The sequence below is a fragment of the Caretta caretta genome, chromosome 2 (assembly GCF_965140235.1).
Source record: "Caretta caretta isolate rCarCar2 chromosome 2, rCarCar1.hap1, whole genome shotgun sequence".
Lineage (NCBI taxonomy): Eukaryota > Metazoa > Chordata > Testudines > Cheloniidae > Caretta > Caretta caretta.
The window spans coordinates 119,733,217-119,755,111 of NC_134207.1; the positions used below are offsets into that span (position 1 = coordinate 119,733,217).

Below are 21,895 nucleotides of genomic sequence, written 5' to 3' on the forward strand. Positions count from 1 at the left end.
TGTGTATGTAGATTGCTGAATTGCTTATCTGGTTTACTTCTATTTGTGAGACTTAGGCCCAATCCTGCTTTTTTATGGAGGTCAGTTTGTTGGCAATTTAATTTGACTGGGGCAGGATCCAGTTCAATCTTAAGGAATTTGGGTATTATTAGTCCAAATTTTTTAAAAAATCAATATAATCTTGAATAAAAAGCAACTTGGGGAAATATGGTTCAGTTGTGGTTTGCTTTTTTCTCTGATGTTCTCTTGTGCTTTAAAATGGATTCAACACAGCTGTACTGATAAAGAAGTTGAGTCAATAGAGTGTGGGCAGTTTGTATGTGTGTCCCTGGGAAAAGGATTAAAATTCTTCTGTTGTGTGTCTTGAAGCATCAGAATGATGTAGTGACTTATCAGCAATTCCTACCAACAAGTTTAAAATTGAGAGGGTTTTGCTTACTCAAAGCTTCATCTAGTTTACAAAGTGTCAACCATCTTTTTCACCCGTTCTTTATTTAAAGGGTTTTAAAATTCAGCAATATCTGCAATAAAGGTAAACAACAATGCAATCTGCAGTACCTTTCATATGAAAAAGCTACACAACCATCCCACCCACGCTGATTCAGCTGCAATGCCCTCAGAGTAGCTATCCCTCCATTCCTATAGGTTTCTGTTCCACAGCTCTGGTAACTCCTTGTATCTGCCCTCCCCTTTCATCCTCAGCTGTTGGTCTGTTGGCTGCAATCCTGGTCTGAGGAACCTTAGGAGTTTATCACATCAGCAAACCAGCTCTAAATGTGCTACTGAGTACAGTAGCAAGTTAATGTGGGAACCTTAGGTCTTCCAAAGAAAGCACCTCTCTCCTTGCCACTGTAGGGTCCAGGGAAAGTGCCCACCCTTCCCTAACTGCACTTCTGCTCTGTCAGAGCTGGTGAGCTGTAAGCGAGCAGAACTCCCTTGCCAAAGACCAAAAATTCTTCATCGAGGTGCAGGTACTCCCAACCAAACACTTCTGGTTTTGTGCCTTCATTTACTTTGGGTCTGGGAAGTACCACTTACTATTCAGATTCACAGGTGTTTCAAACAACTAGAACAACAAACACACACACCCCCTCTCCCTTATCATAGACACCTCTCTAGTTTTGGCAGATAGCTCTCTTGCCTGATAGACCTTACAGTCTCCCAGCTATCCAGTGGGATGGAATAGCCCCAGCATTGATTCTTCCTGAATGAGAGCTGCTTAGGGTGGGGGTGAAGCAAATTGTACTGTGTGTTTGCAAGAACGCGCGCAATGCTTTTGCAGGCTCAGTCAGGGGTGCTGCTGGCCCTCGGGGGCAAAGAGGTAAGGCCAGATTGGTGGAAAGCACCAGCGAGCTTGCTAGGTTTCCCCCTGCTTTGCCTCTGTAATCCCGAACCACGTATGTGCTTCTAGTCTCGCTCTTTCCTCAGTAAAACGCCACGAGTGCAGGTCCTGCTGTAGCTAATCTTGCGTGGGAGGGGGAGGCTCGATGTGGCAGGCACTCATCTCCAGAGCCGCCGGCACTCCCGCTGCGAAAGGCAGCTCACCAGAGCAGCGGGTTCTGCCTTTTAAACCCCGTGCAGGCTGGAAGCTAATGCAGCAGCCAGAGCCTGGGGCTGGGGCGGTAAGAAAAACTTCTCGGGGCAGTGGGAGAGAGGGAGAGAAATTCCTCGTCCGCTCCGTGGCTGTCTGTGAGATCACCCCGAGGCGCAGGCCCCTGTCCCTCGGCTGGGACCCTGCTCGGCGCTGAGGATGGGGCGGGGGCTGGCTACGGGCTCTCCGCTGCTGCTGCTGCGGAGGGGGAGCCTGGCAAGCGCAGCTCAGGAGGAGGCTCCGCTGGCCGGGGCTTTGCACTGACCCCTCCCCAGCGAGCCGGGATCAGCAGCGCCACCGAGCAGGGGGGAGCTGCCCCGGCCGGAGCGCGCAGAGCAGCCGCCCAGGCGGGGCGATCGCGTTGCAATAACCCTGCCCTCGAGTCCCTTTGCGAGAGAAGGCAGCGGGGGGGCTTCAGCCTCTGCCAGCTGCAGGGCCGCGGGAGAGACAAAACTCCTCCGCTGCCCCAGAGGAGCCAGCCGACGGGAGCCTCCGACCAGCCATCCCCAGGGAAGCGGGCGGGAAGCATCCCGCCCCCGCTGTCCATCCCCCGCGGGATCCGGAGAGAGGAAGCCAAGGCCGGGGGAGCGGAGGCTGAGTCCCGGGGCGCGGAGGAGTCGGCCGGAGGCACAGAGGGTGGGTGTCTGCCTGGAGGGGCCTCCTCGATCTGCTGCGTGGGGAAAGGGCCCGGGCGAAGCCAGAGCTGAGTGTGCAGGGAGGGCCCGGGATCGGGCTGCAAAGGGCGCTGCCCCCCTTGGCCAAGCTGGGAGACAGAGGGATCTGTTTGTGTCGTTACCCCGGCGCCCTGCAAAGTGCAAGAAAGTCGGGAAAAGTTCCTGCCCGTCGGGCGTGTGACACGCAGCACAGCTGCAGCGGGAAGAGGGCAGGGCTGGGACCTCCCTCCAGCGCAGGAGGAGACTCAACCCGTGCTTTTTGCGGATCGCACCCCCCCCCCTTGATTTGCAACCCTCCCCCCAGCCACCCTCGGTTCCCCAGCAGCTGGAGGAGGCTGCTCCCCGCCGGGGTATGTGCGGGCAGCGGCAGGATGGCCTCGGCCGTGTTTGAGGGCACCTCTCTGGTGAACATGTACGTGAGGGGCTGCTGGGTGAACGGCATCCGGAGACTCATCATCAGTCGGCGCGGGGACGAGGAGGAGTTCTTCGAGATCCGCACCGAGTGGTCGGACAGGAACGTTCTCTACTTGCACCGGAGCTACTCGGACCTGGGCCGCCTCTTCAGGAGGCTGCTGGACTCCTTCCCGGAGGATCGCCCCGAGCTGTCACAGTCCCCCCTGCTCCAAGGTTTGGGCAGCTTCTGGCTTCCTTCCTATTGCCTAAGACCCTGCTCCTGGCTCGGGGCGTATGTGGGTACACACCCTGGAGAGGGTGGGGAGAGGTAACTCAGTTGCTGGGGAGAGTCAGGCTCTGTTGTTGGCTGTGTGGGTTTGAATGGCTTTCCCGGAGCGATTGAAGGGCGGCAGAACTGAGGTGGGGAGGAAAGGGTTAAACGCCAGCTAACGGGCTGGATTCTCCACTGTGTAAGTTACAGCCTTGTACCATGCCTGTGAAATACCGCTTGGCTCAGTCAGACTGGTGACCCTTCAGACAAGGCAGTGGAGAGAATCTGCGCCAGAGGTTTGGCCCGGATTGCTGGGAAACCGAACTCAGTCATCATACGCACAAGTCCCAAATTCGGAGGCACCCTGTGGACGTCATTGTAGAGAGAGTTCTTAGAACCCTGTCCCATCCCGCTCTGGGTCCAAGTGATCCTAATTGACATAATCTATGTTTACTGCTCCATCCACCCTGATTTAACACCTCCCACCCTTGCCCAAGACACTTTGAGGGATGCGGGGGCTTTTCGGGGGGTGGGGGGGTGGGATGGGGAAGCACTGGTGTTGAAAAGTGAGCAAATGTGTATTTCCCATTTGTAAGCACAGTCGATAGTGCAGACTTACAGGGCTAATAATAGAGGGAAAAGTCCAGACTTTGTGTATATTTTCCCATGAGAACATGGAAGTTTGCTGCTGCTGTCTCTCTTTAACCATCCTATGCTGAGCCCCAGTGCAGGGTGACGGAGAGTTAAATTCTGAGGGTTGATTCTCTGCTCCTTTGTACCAGTGTAGTTCTACTGACTTCAATGGGGTTACTTCTGATTCTGACCTGTGTGAGAAAAGACATGGTCCTTGCGGTTGGAGGTAGCATCACAGAGTTTTCCCCAAGCTAAGGTGGTAAAAAATATTTTTTTTCTAGAGTAATTCAAAGTGAAATATGTCTTGCAGGCTCTGTCAGTCAGTCAAGTCTCCTGCTTTCTTTACTCCTGCCAGGCAGGTCTCCATCTATTTGTGTTGTCATTTTGTCCTGTTAAAAATATCTGGAATATATTCTTCTCCCCCCCACTTCCCTGATTCCTGTGCTATATCCTAGGTTCATGGGAAATCGCTTCTCTTTCTGTTTCTGAAAATGTAGAGTTGCTCATTTTAGTTCATCTTGTTTTCCCTCCTCATCCTTTCTCAGCTAACACTGAGGGAGGAAGGAATGCTACCTGACAGTCTAGGCACTGAGTGCCCCCTGCAGTCAACTGGGGAACCTTGCTGTGTAAAATCTGAAAACCCTTGAGCTGGCTGCCAATTCTAAGGCCTACTGATTTGGGTACTCAACTTAACGTACTTTGGGCCCGATTTTCAGAGGTGCTGAGCACCTATAGGCCCTACTGACTAGAGCTGGAGCTGTGAGTGCTCAGCACCTCTAAAAATCAGGTATCAAGTGAGGCCCTCCAAATCAGTGATCACTCTTGCAAAATATTAGGCCTTAATTACATGTTTCAGAGGCCCCGTTTGTGCTTTTTCACTCGCACTGGAATACTGATGCCCCTCCTTGGTCATCCCATATAGCATGAACTATAACTGATGAATAGTAAGGGAAGAATAAACCTCTTTAGCACATCAGATTTAATTCCTGTGCAAGGCCTGGGTCCTGCAGCCCTCACTTCTGTGAGCAATCTTTCCCATATAAATTGGTTAGTCTCTAAGGTGCCACAAGTACTCCTTTTCTTTTTGCGAATACAGACTAACACGGCTGTTACTCTGAAACCCATATAAATTGTCACCCTTATTTCAGTAGGCTTCCACAGTGAATGATATGCATGAGGAGGGGGTGGAAGAATTAAGCCCTAATACCACAGTCATTGAGAGCTTCTATCTCCCTACATTATTTTTAATGCTGACAATTCTATGATTTGGGGGTTAAGATCTTTTAAATCTCAAGAACTGTACTTTCTTTGGCTAATGATGGAAACTACTTACAGTGAATAGGATTACCATACGTCTGTATTTTCCTAGACATGTCTGGCTTTTTGGTTTTTAAATTGCCGTCCGGGAGGAATTTTTAAATATCTAAAAACGTCCGGGATTTTGCCATTATTATTTTTCCCCAAAGAAGAGTTGATCATTCAAGAAAGAGTGAATGTTGATCACTCGAGAGAGTGCCCGCTTTTCCCCCTAGCTCCCAGTTAACAGTTGTTTTGTGAAGCTGGGAGGGAGGAGGGGAACGTGGTGTGCTCAGGGGAGGAGGCAGGGCGGGGGCGGGGATTTGGGGGAAGGGGTCCAGTGGGGCGGGGAGGGGGCGGAGTTGGGGCGGGGATTTTGGGGTAGGGTTTGGAATGGGGGCGGGGAAGGGGTGGAGTTGGGGTGGTCCCGAGGGGCGGGGGTGCAAGCAAATAGTCCCACCCCCCACCGCCCAGAATGTCCTCTTTTTTGAATGTTCAGATATGGTAACCCTAACAGTGAAACATGGGAATGTGATAAAATCAAAGTCCTGAATTGTTTCTGAGTATTTGTAGTATGTAGCTGATAATTCCAGTTATAGTGAACCCACTTCTTAAAATGAAATTCTGTGAAAAATGACTTTGCGGTAATGAAGTATCACTGCATTTCTCTGTACAGTCTGTATTTCATATTTATTCATCAGGACTTGTGCACATTTGGCCACACATACAGTCAAATCTTCTTTAACTAAATGATGCTTTGGATATAAGCAGGGGATTTTATAATATATTTGGTACAGATAGGGGGTATGAACCCATTTTAGATACACTTTTTGGATCTCAGGTTTCTGCATGTAGCATTTTAAAGAAGAATCACATTTTTCCATAATTTTCAATATATTTCACGCAGTAGAAAGTCACACAGTTTCTAGGCATTAGCACTGAGTCAGATATACTGTTGATCCTAGCTTTTCCAAAAGTGTCAGGCAGAGTATTATTTGCATCTTTAATCTTTATGGAAGCAGTGAAAGCATTGTGAGTCAAATTTGCATTGCATAGCAGGAACGGGAAGTACTTTTGGTTACCATAGGTACATTTAAGTAGCATCAGAAGAATTAGATTATCCTATCATTTATATACATTTTGTCAAATTACGTTGTATGAAAGTCAAGGGATATTTTCAAGAAGCAGACACCTAAAATTTGAGCTAAAGTAGTTTGATCTTAAAAATGGTTATTAATTTTGTAGGCTAAAATTTTTTTCCACTTTTCAGTTGCAGAAGTTTTAGAAAGAGATGGTAGACCACTCCTTTTGTGGGACTGTAATTACTTGTGGGTTCAAAACAAAGCTAACATTCTGTGCTGGTATGTTCCTTTTTGCACAGTACCAGCAAATTTTAGTGAATCCCCCTCCCAATCCACTATTTCCAGAACTGCACAGCATTAATGATGCTTATGCAAAAATAAGGTAATGGGAAAAAAAAAGACCCATGTTGGCTACTGTTGCTCTAGGAATACTAAAAAAAGAGGTGGAGAGAATACTGAAGAAATACATATTTGAAATCTTTAAGAGGGGATTGCAAGCTGATTGTGGCTTGTTTGAGATTAGAGTTCTGCAGCTCAGGGCCTGTTTACACTTACAGATTTGCAGCAGCAAAGGTGGAGCTGCTGCAGTGCTTAGTGAAGTTGCTACTTATATCGGCATAGGTACTCCATTTCCTCAAGAGGCGGTAGCTATATTGACAGGAAAATCCACACACCTGAGCAAGATAGTTGTACTGACACAAATTTGAAGTGTAGACCAAAGCTCAGTGTTTTGCCTTCTGAAGTTTTTTACATGTTGTCAAGGTTCCTCCCCTACTCTGAACTCTAGGGTATAGATGTGGGGACCTGCATGAAAACCTCCTAAGCTTACTTTTACCAGCTTAGGTTAAAACTTCCCCAAGGTACAAATTAATTTTATCCTTTGTCCTTGGAATATCCACTGCCACCACCAAACTCTAACTGGGTTTACTGGGAAACATAGTTTGGACACATCTTTCCCCCCAAAATCCTCCCAACCCTTGCACCCCACTTCCTGGGAAAGGTTTAGTAAAAATCCTCACCAATTTGCATAGGTGACCACAGACCCAAACCTTTGGATCTGAGAACAATGAAAAAGCATTCAGTTTTCTTACAAGAAGACTTTTAATAGAAATAGAAGTAAATAGAAGTAAAGGAATCACCCCTGTAAACTCAGGATGGTAGATACCTTACAGGGTAATTAGATTCAAAAACATAGAGAATCACACACACTCTGAGTACACACAGTCTCTTCTGTCTCATAGGGCTGTTCTGCTGTATTTCTCTTTTCAGATTGCTTCTCTTCCGGCTGCTTCCTCCCCCACCCCTGCCCTATCTAGTCGGATTTTTCTCTTCCTTTCTTCGTCAGTCTTTCCCAGGCTGTTTATCCCCCTCATGTCTCACTTTGCTTGGCCTACTTTCTGTTTCCTCTCTTCCTCCTCACGTGTTTCTCTGTCCTTCACAAGAATGTTGGTGTCACTGATAATTAATTAGCTGTGGCATATCAGAGCTCTCCCATCGTCCTCCACATTATCTCCTGACACAGAACTTCTGTTTCATGCTGGATCATCTCTGCCTTCCTTCCCTGTTACATCAGGCCAAAAGCAGGAGTGAATGGAAAAGAGATGCTCAGCTGCTTCTGTGTCACATCTGCAGTGCACCAGGAAAGACTGAGGGCTGCATGATCTGGATTACACACACTAGCAGACTGTCACATTTTGCTGCACTTTCTGAACACAATAGGTTATGGGTAATGTGTGCTCTCTTATACACTGTTTACAAGACCATCTGGGAGTTTAATGTATGTGTGAAGGGAGCTCTACAGAGGCAATTTAGCAGTTTCCAAAGACAGCAGCTGTTACAGTACTGTGACAATACGGATAAATACACTGCATCTATTGTGCCCCATTTCACTGTTGACAATGTCAATAGTTCATTAACAGAGTTCGTTCAGTCTGGTGGACAAAAGGGAACAGATTTCCATTTTCAGGCTTCTAGCAATGTAGTCCAACTGAAATTCAGTTTTTTTATTTGCCTTAATGGCCTTTAGATTCAGCTCTTTCAGGATGGCATTGGTTGCATACTATTGCTAAGGACCTTCAGTGAAAGGACACATTTTTTCATTTTCTTCTCAGTCTCCTTTACATCTGATGAAATGAGCTGTAGCTCACGAAAGCTTATGCTCAGATAAATTGGTTAGTCTCTAAGGTGCCACAAGTCCTCCTTTTCTTTTTGCGGATAGAGATTAACACGGCTGTTACTCTGAAACAAGTTTTACTTGGTTATACGTAAATCCATTGAAACCAGCTGATGTTCACCAAAACATTCAACAGCATGGTCCAGTGATGGCAAAAATTAATGGTTCATCTGTAATGTTATAAGATTAATAAAACTTGCTACTTTCATAATAAAGCCATCCAAAAATCTAGAGTACATGATGAATTAATGAAATTTGTCAGTTTGGGGGTTTTTTGGTCCATGTTCCATGCTGAGTTTCTGAGTTTGTATGAATTCAGTGCTAAGAGTGATAGCAGAGACTTCCATTTTAATGCTATTTTCCTTCCTTCCTTTAATGCCGTGTTCCTTTCATTTCCTCTTCCTTCAGTCAGTTTTCCTCACTTCATTTTGTCTTTTGTGTTCTGTCTTATACCAAGTATCTTATCTGACACCCTGTCTGCAAGATCACTGGGGCTGGGGCTATTCTCTTTGCTTGTGACAGTGAAGTCCTGAGCACCTAGACTGGTGTTTGTAGGCACTATCATAATAATGATAATGTTGGTATGAATGTATGTAAAAAGCCAATGAGTTGAGAGATCAGACTTCTCTGCCTTTAACCTCCTTGGGCTCTACATGTGTGCATAAACAGTTATGTTAAATACAGAATGAAACAAAAAAAAAAAACTTTTTTACTCTTTAATTCCTGTTTTGGGGAATTTGTCAGGCTGTTGTTTGAAAGGAATACTGTTAGGTGCTGTAACTTACCTCTGCATAGTCTGAGCTATAGATCTTAAAATAAGAAACCTGTTGTATCAGGATTCAATTTGTGCACAAAGGCCCAGATTTTTACAGGTATTTATCTGCCTAAAGATGAAAATTTTGAAAATCTCACTAAGGACCTAACTATCACTGCATAATGCTAAATACCTTTACAAATCTGGCCCTAATGCCCCCAGACAAGAGCTCTGTTCAGAATGTAACCAATTTAAAACAATGGTTTTTTTCATACTGCCAACATCCAGCTCCCAGCACAGCTTGCCAGCTCCTCCCCAATAAACATGCCCAGAATGAGCAATGTTGGTGACATCACATGAAAATGAAACCCTTGGAGCGCAGAGGTGATCTCTAAAACCTGGATTATTTTCTCCAGAATTAATGCATGGACTGAACCCTCTGTGTGTGGATTTCCCCAGCCCCCTGAGAATAGTGGGGAAGAGTGCCTCCTTTGTGACACCATCCACGGGCCCCTGCAGGAATAGCGTGGCAGAACTGAAGACTAGGTGTCACAGGGGAGGTGCTGCTCTCATAAGAACATAGGACAACATTTCTCAAATGCAGCCAGTTTCGCAAATGCAGCCATCGTGGCTGCATGCGGCCACCAGGGTCTTTTTGTGCAGCCACAACAGCCTCCTGGGTGGTGACGGGGAAGAGGGGATGCATCGGCCCCTCCCCCTCCCTCCTTGTTGCTCCTGGATGCGCCACCCTGCGCCACCCTGCACCGCCTCTGGAGAGAGGTGGGGTACAATGCTGCAGGAGCAAGGGAGTCCTTGACCACCATCGCCTCTGGCCCCTGCTGCCTCCCCCTTTGGCCTCCCCACCCATGGCTTAATGGGTCCTGGGTCTTGCTGAGAAAAGTGATATTAACAAACATGCAAATATCACTTTTCACAGCAGACTTACTAGCTATCTGTGAAAAGTGATACTTGTATGTTTATTAATATCACTTATCACTTTTCATAGCCTCCCAGGTAGCTACTAAGTGTGCTGTGATATTAACAAATATACAAGTATTCACAGCAAGCCCCAGGACCCTCTATGCCCTGGATGGGAAGGGGGGGCGAAAGGGGAGACCACATTATTTTTGTTACTGAGTCTGCCAAAAAAACCCTACAAATATACATTACAATGATTTGGATGTGAATTTGTGCATATTTAATTGTTTTTCCTAAAGTTAATTAAGTATTTTAGGGGGAAAGTGTAAGTGTGGCCACAGTGAGAGGTGGTGGCCGCATTGTGAGGCCACCAAAAATTTGTTGCGAGAACCCCTGATAGGATTTCCCACGCTGAATCAGACTAGCTGTCCATTTAGTCCAGGATCCTGTCTGCAACAGTGGCCAGAACCAGCTGCTTCAGTGGATGGTGTAAAAAATCTGCAGTAGGCCAGTGTGGGATAATCTGCCCTCCACATAGGTTTCATCTTGATCTCTAAAATTAGAGATTATTTTAAACCCTGAAGCATGAAGTTTAATATCCCTTCCAGCATTTTTATTATCTTTAATTATGACAACTCTGGCTATTTTTGGTTATCCATATAAATTCCCAATCTGCCCCACCTGCCTTTTTTTTAAATCTTGATATGTTCTTGGCCTCAATTATTTCCTATGACAATCAGTTTCACAGCTTAATTGCTTCTTGTGTGAAAATGTATTGCCTTTTATCCGTTTTGAATTTCCTACCTTTTAATGTCTTTGAATGTCCCTTTGTTCTTGTGTCATCCCTGCAGATCCTGTATAATTCTGTGCAGAAATGGGGAGGAGGGGTGGAAATAACAGCTGTAGACTGTTTCAGAGTAACAGCCATAGACTGTCTTATCTTTCTCTGAGGCTGCTAATGCATGCCCTGCAGGTGGGGAGGAGCGCTTGAGTCTCTTGCTGGGCCATGCTTTCTGAGGTTAGGGGGAAGAGTAGAGTAGCAGCCAGCAGTCATCTCTGCAAGACAGCTCCTGTGTCTATGCAAAAGACTTTCTGTAGAGATTTGTAAGATCTAATTGCCCTTTATGCAATTGGGAGGGGGCTCTATCTCTAAAATTTGTGGTTCCTCAATCCCCTTCCATAAAGGAAAACTTTGCCAGGTGTACTTCATAGGATTGTCCACCTCTTCGTTTACCTTGCTCCCTCCTGTGGGTTTTCCCGTGGGAGATGGCAGTCTGGGTCGAGGAGAGGAAGGTACAATCTGATTTATTTTTTCATATACGCCGTGGGGTATAATACAGTAACTCCCCACTTAACGTCCTCTTACTTAATGTTGTTTCAATCTTATGTCCCTGCTCAATTACAGAACATGCTCCATTTAAAGTTGTGCAATACTTCACTATAACGTCGTTTGGCTGTCTGCTTTGTCCACAGCTGGCAGCTGCCCTATCAGCTCCCTTACACCCCCACCCACAGCACCTCCCGCCTGCTGGTAGACCCCGCAGATCAGCGCCTTCCCCCTCCTCCCCTCGCCTCCTGCCTGCAGCAATCAGCTGGCTTGCGGTGTTCAGGAGAGAGAGGGGGAGGAGCGAGGACTCAGCGCGCAGGCTTCCCCTCCTTCCGCTGCCTCCCGAACTCCGCAAACCAGCTGATTGCTGCAGGCAGGAGGGAGGGGGGAGGCTGCGTGCTAAGTCCTCGCTCCTCCCCCCACCCTCATGTCCCCTGAATGTCACAAGCCAGCTGATTGCCGTGGGCAGGAGGGAGGGGGGAGGAGCGAGGACACGGCGTGCCCCCCTCCCTCCGCTGCCTCCTGCCTGCCGCAATCAGCTGGTTTGCGGTGTTCAAGAGGCAGGGGAGGGAGGGGGAGCCTGTGCACCGTGTCCTCGCTCCTCCCTCCTGAACGCCACAAGCCAGCTGATTGTTGTGGGCAGGAGGCAGGGGAGGGAGGGGGAAGGAGTGAGGACGTGGCGTGCGGAGTAAAGGGGGAGGGCGGAAGAAGAGGCAGGTTAAGGGTGGGTGCTTGGGGGAAGGGGTGGAGTGAGCGGGCCGAGGGTTGAGCCCCCCGTCCCTGGTGCTTCCAGAGTAGGGGAAGCTGCCACTGCTGCTGCGCAAAGTGCTTCTCCTAGCCTACAGCACCTTCAGCCTCCTTTACTGCCTCATTGTCTCCAGTGCCAGTGGGCTGTGCCTGCGTGGGGTAAGGCGGGGGCACCTCCCAACTATAGTACTGTACTGTATGGCAAAAAAAAATGGCCCTGGAACCTAACCCCCCTATTTACATTCATTCCTATGGGGTAATTGGATTCACTTAACATTGTTTCGCTTAAAGTCGCATTTTTCAGGAACATAACTACAACGTTAAGTGGGGAGTTACTGTATGTAATAGTAATCACAGTACAACGTCTCACACACTTTGCAGAAAGCATACACTTGCTTTGACCTCCGTGCTCCAGTAAGGTTCCATGGTTAGTGAGTTAAACTTAAGAGTGGAAGGGGAGGATCTCTATGCCAGTCCCTTCGCCCCTTACCCATGTGTTAGTCCCATTAGAGTCAATAGGGGTAATCTTGCGAGTAAGATAAACAGGATTTGGGACCTGACTGAGACAATGCCAACTTAAACATAGCTACATTTTTGGAAAAGCAAAGACCTATTCATGGCATTATCGAGGGATGGTGTGTGAGACTTATAGCTCTTATGTATGTATGTAGCTATTTTGCCTTGGAAGTCAGTCGATCTTTTTATAAGTGACTCATTATGTACATTTCTCATCAACACTGTGTGTGATATAGTGAGCTATGCACCATTGAGTGGTTTCAGAGTAACAGCCGTGTTAGTCTGTATTCGCAAAAAGAAAAGGAGTACTTGTAGCACCTTAGAGACTAACCAATTTATTTGAGCATGAGCTTTCGTGAGCTACAGCTCACTTCATCAGATGTATACCGTGGAAACTGCAGCAGACTTTATATACACACAGAGATCATGAAACAATACCTCCTCCCACCCCACTGTCCTGCTGGTAATAGCTTATCTAAAGTGATCATCAGGTGGGCCATTTCCAGCACAAATCCAGGTTTTCTCACCCTCCACCCCCCCCACACAAATTCACTCTCCTGCTGGTGCTAGCCCATCCAAAGTGACAACTCTTTACATAATCAAGTCGGGCTATTTCCTGCATAAATCCAGGTTTTCTCACATCCCCCCCACCCCCATACACACACAAACTCACTCTCCTGCTGGTAATAGCTCATCTAAACTGACCACTCTCCAAGTTTAAATCCAAGTTAAACCAGAACATCTGGGGGGAGGGGGGGTAGGAAAAAACAAGAGGAAACAGGCTACCTTGCATAATGACTTAGCCACTCCCAGTCTCTATTTAAGCCTAAATTAATAGTATCCAATTTGCAAATGAATTCCAATTCAGCAGTTTCTCGCTGGAGTCTGGATTTGAAGTTTTTTTGTTTTAAGATAGCGACCTTCATGTCTGTGATTGCGTGACCAGAGAGATTGAAGTGTTCTCCGACTGGTTTATGAATGTTATCATTCTTGACATCTGATTTGTGTCCATTTATTCTTTTACGTAGAGACTGTCCAGTTTGACCAATGTACATGGCAGAGGGGCATTGCTGGCACATGATGGCATATATCACATTGGTGGATGTGCAGGTGAACGAGCCTCTGATAGTGTGACTGATGTTATTAGGCCCTGTGATGGTGTCCCCTGAATAGATATGTGGGCACAATTGGCAACGGGCTTTGTTGCAAGGATAAGTTCCTGGGTTAGTGGTTCTGTTGTGTGGTATGTGGTTGTTGGTGAGTATTTGCTTCAGGTTGCGGGGCTGTCTGTAGGCAAGGACTGGCCTGTCTCCCAAGACTTGTGAGAGTGTTGGGTCATCCTTTAGGATAGGTTGTAGATCCTTAATAATGCGTTGGAGGGGTTTTAGTTGGGGACTGAAGGTGACCGCTAGTGGCGTTCTGTTATTTTCTTTGTTAGGCCTGTCCTGTAGTAGGTAACTTCTGGGAACTCTTCTGGCTCTATCAATCTGTTTCTTTACTTCTGCAGGTGGGTATTGTAGTTGTAAGAAAGCTTGACAGAGATCTTGTAGGTGTTTGTCTCTGTCTGAGGGGTTGGAGCAAATGCGGTTGTATCGCAGAGCTTGGCTGTAAACGATGGATCGTGTGGTGTGGTCAGGGTGAAAGCTGGAGGCATGCAGGTAGGAATAGCGGTCAGTAGGTTTCCGGTATAGGGTGGTGTTTATGTGGCCATTGTTTATTAGCACTGTAGTGTCCAGGAAGTGGATCTCTTGTGTGGACTGGACCAGGCTGAGGTTGGTGGTGGGATGGAAATTGTTGAAATCATGGTGGAATTCCTCAAGGGCTTCTTTTCCATGGGTCCAGATGATGAAGATGTCATCAATATAGCGCAAGTAGAGTAGGGGCTTTAGGGGACGAGAGCTGAGGAAGCGTTGTTCTAAATCAGCCATAAAAATGTTGGCATACTGTGGGGCCATGCGGGTACCCATAGCAGTGCCGCTGATCTGAAGGTATACATTGTCCCCAAATGTGAAATAGTTATGGGTAAGGACAAAGTCACAAAGTTCAGCCACCAGGTTAGCCGTGACATTATCGGGGATAGTGTTCTTGACGGCTTGTAGTCCATCTTTGTGTGGAATGTTGGTGTAGAGGGCTTCTACATCCATAGTAGCCAGGATGGTGTTATCAGGAAGATCACCGATGGATTGAAGTTTCCTCAGGAAGTCAGTGGTGTCTCGAAGGTAGCTGGGAGTGCTGGTAGCGTAGGGCCTGAGGAGGGAGTCTACATAGCCAGACAATCCTGCTGTCAGGGTGTGAAATTCCTCCCCCAACCCCCTATCAGTTAAAAAACATGCAAATGAATCAAATAAGTGCTTTGCTATGTATGTGTGTTACATAAAAGTTCAGCAGTGTGCAAGATTAGGTGTATGGACATTAAAACATAATTATTCACATTTCAGTAACATTTGTATATAACTGAAGGTTTTGTGGTAGGGGAGAAGAAGCCCATGGAAACCCATGGAAATCCAGTTTAGCTTAAAAACGATAAAGATGGGTGTTTACAGCGTTTAAATTACTTGAATTGATAGTTATTTGTCCAAGCATAGTACACATAATAAGACAGCACAGCAAAGTTTCCAGGGAGGATCCAGCACATGCTTTCAATTAGAAGTCAGACTGCAGCAGAAGAAAAGGAGTGTGAGCAACATTTCTCCGTGACCTCACTGGGATATTTCCCAGCTCTCGGCTAACCTACGTATGCATGACTGAACAAGTGAAAAATAGTACAGTTGGGTTCCAAGCTACAAGGCATATTCTTCTGATTTATTTTCCTTTATTTAAGGACGTCAGTCTGAACAAGGTTTCCAAGTCTGTGTTAGCAATGTAAATGGAGGACTTGGGTGAAATCCTGCAACCCTCTCTGAAGTTGGTGAAATTGGTCATATGAATAAGGAGTCTTTGCCTGGGTAAGGGTTGTAGAATTTGCCCTTTATCCTGGAGCCCTCATTCTTCTAAGTTCTCCCACTGACATTAATCCAGGTGCTTGTGTGAGTAAGGGTTGCAGGATTCAGACAAGAGTCTGTTACCAAGCACCGAAAGGGTTTGATTCTGCAAGGTGCTGAGTCCTGCAGCTCCTGCTGACTTCATTGGGTGGGCTGATCCTGCAAATTCTTATGCATGTGAGCAGTCCCATAAATTGCAGGATCGTGGCCTACAGTTACTGAAAGTACTATGGCATGTCTTGTACCTGTTAATTTTTAAAATTATATAATGTGTGCAAATATTACAAATGAAATTATGCTGGCTTCAGTTTATATGTAAAACCAATTGGGTATTTTCCACATATTTAGAATCTAGATGCAGAAAGCAGAGAGGCCTGTACCGAGCTGAATTCATAGTGACTAATCGTATAAGATCAGCAGCTTCAGGCTGCATGTTTGTAGTCAGTGAGAACGTTCATAGCGATTTATTCATGCATATATAGTTCTTATTCATGCATGTAGGCAAAGCCTGTCCTGGAGCTCTCTCTGTGGCAGTGCAGATTTGCATGATCCTAAAATCAGACTCGTGTGCTAATCATGCAGTCTGACCACAAATTGACACTTGTCAGTCACTGAGAAGAAGCATTATTTTCAGAGGTAACGAGTGAGCATGGATGGCTCTTGCAGGCTTTCGGTAGAAAAGCAAAAGGGTCGGAGTTTTTGCTCCCTCTCATCACTCTTAATCTCCTTCCTCCCCACTCTGCTTCTTTTCTTCTGTTACGTTGTTTAAGGTTTTAATAAAAATGTTTTTATTGTGCTAAAAGCTGTAAAGCTTCTGTTCCAGTTTTCTAGTAGGTTTTTGTTTTTTGTATTTGGTCTGTAGCTGATTCTTTTCCAAGATCTAGAGGTTAGAAACATGTACTAGAGATGAAACCTCTTGCTTATGATGAAAAATCTTGGTGGACGCATGGAGCTATAGAACCCCCTACTGGGTGGCCTGTGAAGTGCCAGAGACTAAAAATCTCACCTGCCATTTCTGATGAAAGAATAGGCCATTGTAGACAGAGAGAGCTCTTACCTGGACAAATATGCTTCTCTAAGTACTGATTTCTGCCAGCCATCTCTTTTGGAAGATTAGGAGGTGTGTCAGTGTCTTGAATTTGCAACACTGGAGCCCAATCCTGCAAACCTTTATTTACACAAATAGTCTGTTCTCGTGCAAGTAGTTCCATTGTGTTCAAGGATTTGCACAACGTTTTTATATAATGCTGTATGTCTGTTAGGAAAAAAAGATGAATGCCTATGTTAGAAATAGTATTGGAGAGAAGCAGATCCTGCTATTGGAAATCAACAGATGCAAACTTATGTACTTGGTCACGTTAGGCATAGAGATGGAAATAACCTGAGAAAGTTATTATGGAACAAATGGTGGTGGGTCATTATATTGGGGGACGACCAGTAAGGCAATGATGGATGGATAGTATATGGCAGATCACTGAAAGGTCAGCTGCTCAACCCTTGAAATTAGCGATGGATCATGAAGGCTTTAGAAAATCTTGCTATGATGTCACTAATACATGGATTTACTTACTTACCTACTTATTCATAGTGAAAGCCAGGCAAACACTGCAGTGCCACTTTGCATATAGACAGGTTTCAGAGTAACAGCCGTGTTAGTCTGTATTCGCAAAAAGAAAAGGAGTACTTGTGGCACCTTAGAGACTAACCAGTTTATTTGAGCATGAGCTTTCGTGAGCTACAGCTCACTTCATCGGATGCATAATAAACTGGTTAGTCTCTAAGGTGCCACAAGTACTCCTTTTCACTTTGCATATAGAATCTTTGGCCCCATGTCAAAGCACAGGTGGGGCTGGCCTGGAATAAACAGCTGGCAAAAGGGGCTACCAAGCAACTAGAAAGACGTAGAAAATGAGGCTATATCTATATGTTGGTCCAACTTCTCAATAGCCTTATTCACCTACATTGTGACAAGATGGAATCTCTGTAGGTGCCTATTAGTTACAAAATTCAGAGCTAGATCAAGATTCTGAGCACCCCAGTATTAAGGGCTGTTGGTTTTGCTGTGTCTACTTTCTTTAGGCCCAATCCAACTCCCTTTAAAGTCCATAGAAATACTCACATTGATTTCAGTGGGAGTTGACTCGGGCTCTGGGTAAGGAACCTCTTCCTTCCTTGAGCATGGAAGAAATAGGAGAAATGACAGTGTGCCTAATGGATTTGTATAGAATATAGCAGAATGTGACAACACGTCCAACATCCTGTTGCTCCATCCTTGGTAATCCTCTGATCTGCCGTGGATGATGTAAATTTGGGGCCCGTTGCCAGGAGTAGTGCTGTTGAGATAGTCTGTAACTTTTTTTTTTTTAACGAACGCCGTACTTTAAGGACCATTGCCAGCCTAAAGTCACACTTCTGCATGGAAGTTATGTATGCGCCAGTGCTACGAGCAACACCTAAAATAAGGCTACGTACACACTACTACTTATGTCGGTATAACTTATGTCGCTCAGGGGTGTGAATAAGCCACCCCCCGTGCGATGTAAGTTACACTGATCTAAGTGCCAGTTTGGACAGTGCTGTGTAGGCGGGAGAGCTTCTCCTGCCAACGTAGCGACTGCCGCTTGCAGGGGCGAGAGTAATTGGGAGAGCTCTCTCCTGTCAGATTAGAGTGTCCACACCAGCAGTGCAGCAGCGGCACCGCTGCACCGCTGTAAGCTCTGTAGTGGAGCCACTGCCTAAGATATCAATGCCAGACAGAGATTGGAAGGAAAATGGAGGGGAAATTTTTCTATATTTTTGTCTCCAGTTTGTTAGTTTTGTGTGTTTGACAGTCTTGTACGGGTCTTTCACACAGCAACAAGGAGATTAAAACTTTTTTTTAAAACATGAAAATATAAGTGTAAAACCACAAAAATTGTCAGAGTGCTCAAGGGCAGGGTTCTACCTCAAACTATTTTACATATTTTTGTTGTCTGCTTTTAAAAGATTGACTTAGGTTTCAGTTTGCTGGATTTTTTTCTGCACAGCCTGTAGGACTTCCTCATTTCCCAACAATGAGGTCTGTTAGGTTGTGAAAAAAATCTCTCAAGTATTATGCTGGAAGCCTCTTATTCTGAGACATTTAAAACTAGAGACAAAGCACTCTAAATATATTGCACTGACTGGATATTACGATGGTGTAGAGGACCTAACGTGTCTTTTTCCATCTTGATCGTTTCTATGGCTGTGTGATAATGTTCATGGTGGATGATTATCATGACAGTTGTAGCAAAATCCCCTTGTCCTGTAGTCTAGCTGTTTACGAATAGGGATTTGAAAAATCTTCCTTTGACTATTGCTCCTGTACCATATTATGTTCAAGAAATATGAGGCTGCTCTCAAAGAGCTTTGTTTAGCTTGTGTTTGATTCTTTCCTCTTCTCCTGTGTGAGTACTTTCTTTTCCACTCTTCGTTGACAAATGAGGATGGATCATGGCTTCAGAAAGAGGATTTGGGGTTTTTTGATTTAATATCCCTCTCTGTGTTCCAACACAGCAACACTCTGACATGAAGTTAGGGGAGCTACTTCTGGACAATGGGTCATCATCTCCTGAGGTAAAAGATGTATATCAATTAGGCATGCTGTTTGATGTCTTTCCACATATTCATGAGTAACCTAGATCTGTCTGCCACATATAGACGTCCACATGCATGTTTTGTATTTTCATTCTCGCTTACAATGTGTTTACCTTGTTTCTAGGACTAATCACAATAAAAGAGGCCCGTGATATAGAAGCCAGGCTCAATGAAGTGGAGAAGCTTCTGAAGATTATTATAAATATGCCTTGGAAAGTAAGTATGCTAAGTACCACCTTACTGAACTTTACTATCCACCGGGTCTGATTTGCCCTCTTCATTTAGATGGGAAGGCATGGGGCTGTTTGAGCTTTTGCAGAGGCAAAAGGGGCTGTTCACGATCCTGCATGATATCATCCCTCCCTCCCTGTATCTCAACCCTCATAGTCTCCTACCCCTTGTTTCTACCCCTGCTGCCTTTGCTCCTAGGCAGCCCAACTGGTATCCTTCTTTTCCCCAGAAGACCCTGCTTTTCCTAGTGCACCAAACTGTCACCCTCTCTCCAGTCAGTTACATCCCTCATTTCAACACAAGTTCTTCTCTGGAGCCTGTCAGAGTTAATCCATCTAAGTCAGTGGTTCTGAATCTATTTACCATTGTGGGCCACATATGCAGCTCTCTATGTGTTATGAGGGCCGCATCCACACAATATATATACACACTACCTGTATGGTCCTAAGGCTGTCACATGGGCTGCAGCTGTGTGCTGTTTGGACCACAAGCGGCCGGCAGGTTGAGAACCAGTGATCTGTTCTGTTACATAACATTTATTCCAAAGTGACCTGAGCATTGCCATGACTATCATCTCCTTGTCTTTCAGGGTAATATATCTGACCTGCATTGTGTGTTGAATTGAGTGCCCAATCTTGTAATTAGATCCACATGAGCAGACCCCCACTGATTTCAGTGGGGCTCTGTATGGCACAAGGGTCTACCTCTGTGTTTTCTGATTGCAGGATTGGGGCTGTAGATTGTAAGCTCAGTCAAGCAGGGACTGTGTATTTCCCTGTTTTTGTTGCATGAGGCACGCTGAAGGTGCTCAATGAATAATAATAATAGTAATAATGGGTATTATTTGTAGTCTCACCCCTGCTACCCCAGTCTTCTGAATGCCTTCCTTTTAATGTTATCTGGACCATAGATTCAGTCTCCTTTTTAAATTGGACAAGTCACTTAACCTCTCTGGCCCTTGGGTTGCCCATCTGTACAAAAGGTATTATAACATTTATCTCCATGACAAGGCTATGTTGAGGCTTGATTAATGTATGCAAACCACTTAAAGATCCTTGGGACGATCTTGTGAAAGAGCAATTGCTCTTGAAGTTCAACCACACATGCAGGAGTTGGGAGATATGAGTTGCATTCTTGGTCGTGGCACTGGCTTTGCTGTATAAACGGGGAAGTCATTGAACATGTGTGCCTCAGTTTCCCCATCAATAAAATGGGGATGATGATACTTTGCTGGGGTACCGAGCGATGTTATTCATTTTAAGTGCTTTGAGTTCTTCAAATGGAATGCAGCATGGAAATACAACGTATTTTTATTTTATATTTTCAGCCAAGGTCCTATGATATGACTGTGTAGCCAATAGACTAGTGGGTCTCAAACTTTTTTACTGGTGACCCCTTTCACACAGCAAACTTCTAAGTGCGACCCCCCCTAATAAATTTTAAACACACTTTTAAATATATTTACCACCATTATAAATGCTGGAGGCAAGCGGGGTTCGGGGTAGATGTTGACAGCTCGCAACCCCCCAGGTAATAACCTCGCGACCCCCTGAGGGGTCTCGACCCCCAGTTTGAGAACCCCTGCAATAGACCATGTGCCAGGCGTGATCATTCTGCCTGACAGTCATATTGCTGTATTTCAGTGTCTCAGATACTTACAAAGTGTGTAGTCATGTCTGCAGTGTCAGTGTCTTTACCAAGGAAACTAACTCATGAGCAAATAAAGCGCTCACTGGGGAAGAAAACTACTTGAGTAATTGGCGACCATGGTGACTGATAACCAATGTGAATGGGTGGTCATTTTGAAATCTGCAGATCATGGACCTGGTTGGTTACTTGTTCTTGTGTAGAGCAAGATATACTCCACAGAAGTCAGTGGATTTACACTAGTGAAAAGGAGTGTAAGCGAGAGGAGTTGCAGACTTCATGAGTTTTTTGGCATGTCCAGATGAGTTCAGTGTAAGAGGGTTCCCCCCCACCTTCCCCCACTAGACAAATAAGTTTGTTATAAGGAATATTGACTTTTTTTATGCAAAGTGCCTAGAAAATCACTGATGGACAAGTAACAAAAAACAAAAAAAACCCACCCATGAAGTAATCATAATTTATTAGACAAACCCTAAGAGCACTGGGCATCTGGAATGCCTAATGTAGTCAGTGGGAGTTGTATGTTGTCAACAGGAATTGCATGTATTGAGCATTTCTCAAGATTTGGCCCAGTAACAGGTGGGAGGTAGGGGATAACAGGATAAACAAACCAAGCCATGAGTCTGGGAATTAAACTTTGAAAATATATATTTCTTTGGTTCTTTTTCAGTATTCTAGATCTGAAGTTGTCCTTACCTTCTTTGAAAGATCTCCATTAGATCAAGTGTTAAAAAATGACAATGTCCATAAAATTCAACCAAGCTTTCAGAGTCCGGTTAAAATATCAGGTAAGAATTATTAGCTCGCTAGAATGCATACAAGAATTATTAAATGAAAATATTTGTCTGTTCTTTCACTCCCCTCCCTCCTCAACATTTCAAAAGAAACACTTCCTCCCTCACTTTCCCCATGCTCTTGCCTTCCAATGTATAGAATATCATAAGAGCAAACACGCTATGGGCATTATACGATCTTCAGATTCGTCTTTGTGCTGCTTGGAGTCCATTAGCCATTCCTTGAGAAGGCCGTGTCCTTGTGCTGTCCAC

At 45.4% G+C, this 21,895-nt stretch overlaps 1 protein-coding gene across 1 annotated transcript in view; it reads left to right on the forward strand.

The window, feature by feature from the left end:
• The first annotated feature begins 1,514 nt into the window (after nucleotides 1-1,514).
• Nucleotides 1,515-21,895, forward strand: part of PXDC1 (PX domain containing 1) — a 33,325-nt gene continuing 12,944 nt past the window's right edge. Inside the window, exons 1-3 of the mRNA XM_048839759.2 lie at nucleotides 1,515-2,892; nucleotides 19,096-19,187; nucleotides 21,520-21,637. Of these exons, the coding sequence (XP_048695716.1) occupies nucleotides 2,637-2,892; nucleotides 19,096-19,187; nucleotides 21,520-21,637 (466 nt within the window). The 5' untranslated portion in view covers nucleotides 1,515-2,636. The remainder of the gene's footprint in view (nucleotides 2,893-19,095; nucleotides 19,188-21,519; nucleotides 21,638-21,895) is intronic.